The sequence below is a fragment of the Zingiber officinale genome, chromosome 4B, assembly GCF_018446385.1.
Source record: "Zingiber officinale cultivar Zhangliang chromosome 4B, Zo_v1.1, whole genome shotgun sequence".
Lineage (NCBI taxonomy): Eukaryota > Viridiplantae > Streptophyta > Magnoliopsida > Zingiberales > Zingiberaceae > Zingiber > Zingiber officinale.
In genome coordinates, this window is record NC_055993.1 from 96,183,818 (window position 1) to 96,185,857 (window position 2,040).

Genomic DNA, 2,040 nt, shown 5'->3' on the forward strand with positions numbered 1-2,040 from the left:
TAACAACATTAAGATTTCTTTTATCTAATCCGTCTCTATATTAATACAGAAGAAGTAAATCATGGATGACTACTAACCATTAGTACAGATGACCAATCCATAGTAAGACATGCTCAAAAATGTCAAATTTTAATCCTAAACTCTCATGTAATAATATTCTATATCTTAATCATCGTACAATTATGAGAGAACATAATCAAACCATAATAAATCTATAATAAGAAAACGTGCAAACTGAAATGGGACATTAATTGGATTTCACTTAAATTGGGAAAAACTCTTGGTGCATATATGATTCATATAGGTGATAAAACATGATATTATCATGTTAGCGGTACCTTCATGAGTACCCCACATCATTTGAGAAATCCATTGTCCGACATCATTGAGAGGAATCCAAATTAACAAAGACATTGGTATAGTTGATAGTTATATGAATAATTACTTTAATAGATTTTGAAATTAATTCTTAATAGATATAAAATATTTTGGTGTCTGATCTCTTCGTGCGAAAGATCCCTAAAACAAATCATTATGAGGATCCCTAAAAAGAAAACTTTCCATTTGCTCTAATCAATGATTATAATGCATTTATAGATTTTTTTTTTCAAATAAAACGCGTGACTACGGCCGAGACTTCTAGCGGCCGATGAAATATTTTTACAGGATCAGATAGATTTTTTTTTTCAGAGTTCAAACCCGAATCTCTAGCTTGCGTTGGAGGCCCCACTTTTGTTACGCAATCAGGTGAGACCAGCTGGACCTGTTCCCCCGTGGGTACCTTTCTTGCACTGTACAGCAAGTGCTGGGTATGTTGCGCGGGGCTCACACTACAACTGTCATTATTATATTACGCACGGTGGATATAAGTTTCGGTCACCGGTTTCTATCCCAAATCTAATCTATTGGATCTGTTCAGATTTCATTTCGCCGCCGCCGCCGCCGCCGCCGCCGCCGCCGCCGCCGCCGCCGCCGCCGCCGCCGCCGCCGTTGCCGGCCGACGCAATGAGTCGGAGTAGCCACCAAACGAAGCTGAAGACTCCGCCTCGGGGCCTCTTTTCCTGCGGGATGTTCCGGAACTGCACGCAGTCCATCCTCAGCCCGACCGCCTCTCCCGGCTCCCCCACTGCCTTTGTCCCCTCCACCTCCTCGCCTCCTCCATCTGACAATCCTCCGCCTCCGACTGCCTCTCCGCCGCCTCATCCCCAGTCGTTCGGGAGCGCCAACCCGCCGCGGCGCACTGAATCCGAACGGCCTCCCGGTTCCTCCTCGTCCTCTTCCTCCTCGTCCACTTCCCAGAGTTTCACCCAGTGGAGATTCCCACTCCAGCACCATCACCAACAGCAGGCGGCACCGGAGCCGGAGCGGATCTCGCCGGCCCTGGACCCTTACGCCGCCGCGTCCTTCAACCTCGCCGAGGCATTCCGCGCCGCGGAGCTCCAGTTCGCCTCCGGCGCCCGCCTACCAGCTCTGCGCCTACTAGAGAAGTTCCTGGCGCCGGACGCTTCGCCGACGCCGATAACCTGCCCTCCTGCAGTAATGTCCGGTGTGGTAGCTGCCCTGCGCGATCAGACCTCCGCGCGGCCTGCGGCCAAGGTGCTTCTCGCGCTGCTTCTGTCGGAGCACAACCGGAGGGCCGCGGTGGACGCAGGGGCGTCGTCCGCCGCAGTTGAGGCTGTGGCAGCGTCGGGACCAGCAGGTGTGACCGCGGAGCGAGCGCTGGCGGCGCTGGAGCTCCTTTGCACGGTCCCAGATGGCGCCGAGGAGGTGCGAGGGCACTCGGCTGCCGCTGCGGCGCTAGCAGGAGCAGTGGAAGGAATGTCCGGGAGGGGGAGGGAGTGCGCCATCGGGGTGATGGCCGCGATCTACGGCGGGGCAGATGCAAGGGATGTTCCACCGGAGGTGGGGAGAGCGGTGGTGGCAGCCATGCAGGGGGAATGCAGCGCGCGGGGGAGGCGGAAGGGGGCCCAGTTGCTGCGCGCGCTACAGGAAAACGGCCGGCTGAATATCCCCACCGACACAGCCATCGGGCAGCCGTGA

General features: G+C 53.7%; 1 protein-coding gene across 1 annotated transcript; it reads left to right on the forward strand.

Annotated features, from left to right (window-relative positions):
- Positions 1-1,005: 1,005 nt before the first annotated feature.
- On the forward strand, positions 1,006-2,040 carry LOC121978419 (serine/threonine-protein kinase WNK4-like). Its single transcript, XM_042530766.1, has one exon. It carries the CDS (start codon positions 1,006-1,008, stop codon positions 2,038-2,040), a length of 1,035 nt encoding a protein of 344 aa, XP_042386700.1.